The sequence below is a fragment of the Cebus imitator genome, unplaced genomic scaffold, assembly GCF_001604975.1.
Source record: "Cebus imitator isolate Cc_AM_T3 unplaced genomic scaffold, Cebus_imitator-1.0 Scaffold24, whole genome shotgun sequence".
Lineage (NCBI taxonomy): Eukaryota > Metazoa > Chordata > Mammalia > Primates > Cebidae > Cebus > Cebus imitator.
The window spans coordinates 14,622,208-14,625,725 of record NW_016107339.1 but is presented as its reverse complement, the minus strand read 5'-3'; the positions used below and the strand labels follow the sequence as shown (position 1 = coordinate 14,625,725).

Genomic DNA, 3,518 nt, shown 5'->3' with positions numbered 1-3,518 from the left:
AAAGGATAAACAGAAAACTAATGCCTGCACTGCTTTTAAATCTCCTCCCCACTTGTATCTTTTATTTTAATCTTATTTCAGGACTTACACTAAATACTATATTTTTTGAGAGACTTCTCCCTGTCCTTCTAGCCACGTGAAACCTTCTATCAGAGAGTCTATTTTCTTCCTAATGAGTGCTTCTCAAATTGTGACTTTGTAGAAATAACATTTGCTGTTTATGGCCTGTTCTTTTTTTGTTTTGAGACAGAGTCTCTGTTGCCAGGCTGTGGTGCAGTGGTGTAATCTTGGCTCACTGCAACCTCCACCTCCCGGGTTCAAGTGATTCTCCTGCTTCCGCCTCCCTAGTAAATGGGACTACAGATGCGGGCCACCACGTCCAGCTAATTTTTGTATTTTTAGTAGAAACGAGGTTTCACTATGTTGGCCAGAATGATCTAGATCTCTTGACCTCGTGATCCTCCAACCTCAGCCTCCCAAAGTGCTAGGATTACAAGTGTAAGCCACTGCGCACCATGCCCAGCCAATGGCCTGTTCTTTTTTGAGACACGGTCTCCCTCTGTCACCCAGGCTGGAGTAAAGTGGTACAATCATGGCTCACTTCCTGGGTTCAAGTGATCCTCCCACCTCAGGCTCCCTAATAGCTGGGACTACAGGCATGCACCACTATACCTGGCTAATTTTTAAATTTTTTGTAGAAATGGGGGTCTCACTATGTTGCCCAGGCTAGTCTTGAACTCTTGGACTCAAGTGATCTTCCTATCTCAGCCTCCCATAGCACAGGTTACAGGTGTGAGCCACCGTGGACAAACTAGTATTTACTCTTTTTTATTTTTTCCAGATGGAGTCTCACTCTATCACCCAGGCTGGAGTGCAGTGGCACAATCTCAGCTCACTGCAACCTCTGCCACCCGGGTTCAAGCAATTCTCCTGCCTCAGCCTCTTGAGTAGCTGGAATTACAGGCACCTGACACCGCACCTGGCTTATTTTTGTATTTTTAGTAGAGATGGGGTTTCACTACTTGGCCTGGCTGGTCTTGAACTCCTGACCTCGTGGTGACCACCCACCACGGCCTCCCAAAGTGCTGGGCTTACAGGCGTGAGCCACCTCGCCCAACCCGAGAGCCAGGGCGCTGGGCTGGTACTTACTCTTTAAACTATATATTGCTTTGTATTGTTTTCCAATACACAGCACAATCCCAAGCTTATCTGTAAATTTAAGCACAAGGCATTTATTTATTGTAAAATTTTTAAATTTTTGTTAGAGATGGGGTCTTGCTCTATTGCCTGGGCTAGAGTGCAATGGAGTAATCATTGCTCACTGCAGCCTCAAATTCCTGGGCTCAAGCGATCCTCCCTCCTCAGCCTCCCAAAGTTCTGGAATTACAGGCCTGAGCCACTGAGCCCTACCCATTTATTTCTTCCCTACATCTTCCACCTCGCCCAGCCCTCAAATATCTCTCAAATTAAAGAGGTTCCAGGGCGTTGGGCACACCCACCCCCAACAGACTTGTCGGAACAGGTACCTACCTCAGGTCATTCTTGAGTTCCACGACCACATCCTTGCCCACAAGGGACTTGAAAAAAGAATAGAAGAGCTGTTGGGCGAGAGGGGGGAAAACCATCATGTGGGAAGGAACATGGTAGGGAGAAGGAGTGTCCCTTGCCAGTATTACCAAATACTGGTATTGTGAACCCCACTGCATCTCTGACAGTTCTCAAAACTTCACAGGAAAGAATAATCGGCTGACAGAGGTGAAAGGCTGGAGCCTAAATTATTCTGCACACTGCACTGAGCCCATCACTTAAAGTCCCTGAGAGGCTCTGCCCTGCATACGTCGGCCCGAGTGTGCTCTCTCAGTCGGCCACCTTCCTGGGGTCCCTGCCCACTCCTTTCAATGAACTGCAGAAAATATCCCACCCCCGCCCGCCAGAAGCCTGCCTGGTCTCCGGCACATGAGTGCTCTAAGGTCTAACTTTTCTGTCTCCCGCTGTCCACTGACTCTCTCTCAGGGTTGGGTTTTTTAACCCACCATGGAAAAAAAAAATCCCGTTTGCTTTCAGGTATCTCCTCAACGAACCTGAGGCACAAGACTAAGGACCTAAAACTCCAGCCCAGGGGGACAAAGGCCAGACTCCCTGCTCCAACCGTCCGAGCTCCCCGAGGGCACCACCGTTTGACGTCACAGTACCCACCATGGTTTTGGCGCCGCGAGCAGCGGGCCGGACCGGGAAAAGATCAGGGTGCTGCCAGCAGGTCTGAGGAAACCGAAGCGGGAGCCCGCGCGTGGGGCGAGGCGGGGCCGCGCAGGCGCAGCGTGAAAGGATGCAGAAAGCACCAAGCAGGGAACCGGAGAGTGCGGCCCACTTGTGGCTGGGGAGAGGAATCTGGGTAGAGCCGAAGGGAGGAGGAAACCGGGAAAGGGGCGGGGTTCTTGCATTCCGACTTCCTCCCAGGCCGGCCGGCTCCCATTGCGCAGGCGCGGACCCGGGCCTGGGCTGCTGGGCGGGTGGCAGGTCTCACCTCCTCAGCTCAAAGGATTTTGTTCTTTTTCAGGATCTTGCCGTCCATAGCGTCATGTCCTCCTGCCTTACACACACTCCTTATTGAGAATTGTGGGGAGTTTGTGAAGATTATGAAGTATGCACTTTTCTATATTTGTTAAAACCATAAAATTTAAAAAGTAAAATTAAAAATTGTTTTGAATCTTAAATTCAGTTGAAAAAAAGAAAAAAAGGGCCAGAGGCGGTAGCTCACGCCTGTAAGTAATCCCAGTACTTTCAGAGGCCGAAACCGGTGGAGTATGAGGTCAGAGGTTCAAAAGCAGCCTGGCCAAGATGGTGAAACCCGTCTCTACTAAACATACAAAAATTGGCCGGGCTTGGTGGCTTATGCCTGTAATCCCAACATTTTGGGAGGCTGAGACAGGTGGATCACTTGAGGTCAGGAGTTCGAGACCAGCCTAGCCAACATGGTGAAAACCCATCTCCATTAAAAATACAAAAAAAATTAGCCAAGCGTGGTCACAGGTGCCTGTAATCCCAGTACTCAGGAGGCTGAGGCAGGCGAATCACTTGAACCCAGGAGGCAGAGGTTGCAGTGAGCCGAGATTGCACCGCTGCACTCCAGCCTGGGCGACAAAGGAACAGGGCAAGATTCCCATCTCAGAAAGAAAGAAAGAAAAAAAAAAAGCCAGGCACAGTGGCTCATACCTGTAATCCCAACACTTTGGAAGGCCGAGGTAGGTGCATCACCTGAGGTCAGGAGTTTGAGACCAGCCTGGCCAACATGGCAAAACCCCATCTCTACCAAAAATACAAAAATGAGCCACACCTGGTGTTGGAGGCCTATAATACCAGTTACTAGGGAGGCTGAGGCAGGATAATTGATTGAACCCTGGGAGTGGAAGTTGCAGTGAGCTGAGATTGTGCCACTTCACTCCAGCCTGGATGAAAGAGTGAAACTCCATCTCAAAAAAAAAAAAGTTTTCGATCCAAGTAAAATAGAACTTGAATGT

The 3,518-nt window shown here is 49.5% G+C and overlaps 1 protein-coding gene across 1 annotated transcript in view; it reads right to left on the bottom strand.

Annotated features, from left to right (window-relative positions):
* Positions 1 to 2,411, bottom strand: part of LSM2 (LSM2 homolog, U6 small nuclear RNA and mRNA degradation associated) — a 6,238-nt gene extending 3,827 nt beyond the window's left edge. The window contains exons 1-2 of the mRNA XM_017522341.2: positions 2,197 to 2,411; positions 1,531 to 1,598 (exon numbers count right to left, since the gene is read on the bottom strand). Of these exons, the coding sequence (XP_017377830.1) occupies positions 1,531 to 1,598; positions 2,197 to 2,199 (71 nt within the window). The 5' untranslated portion in view covers positions 2,200 to 2,411. The remainder of the gene's footprint in view (positions 1 to 1,530; positions 1,599 to 2,196) is intronic.
* Between the last annotated feature and the right edge of the window lie 1,107 nt (positions 2,412 to 3,518).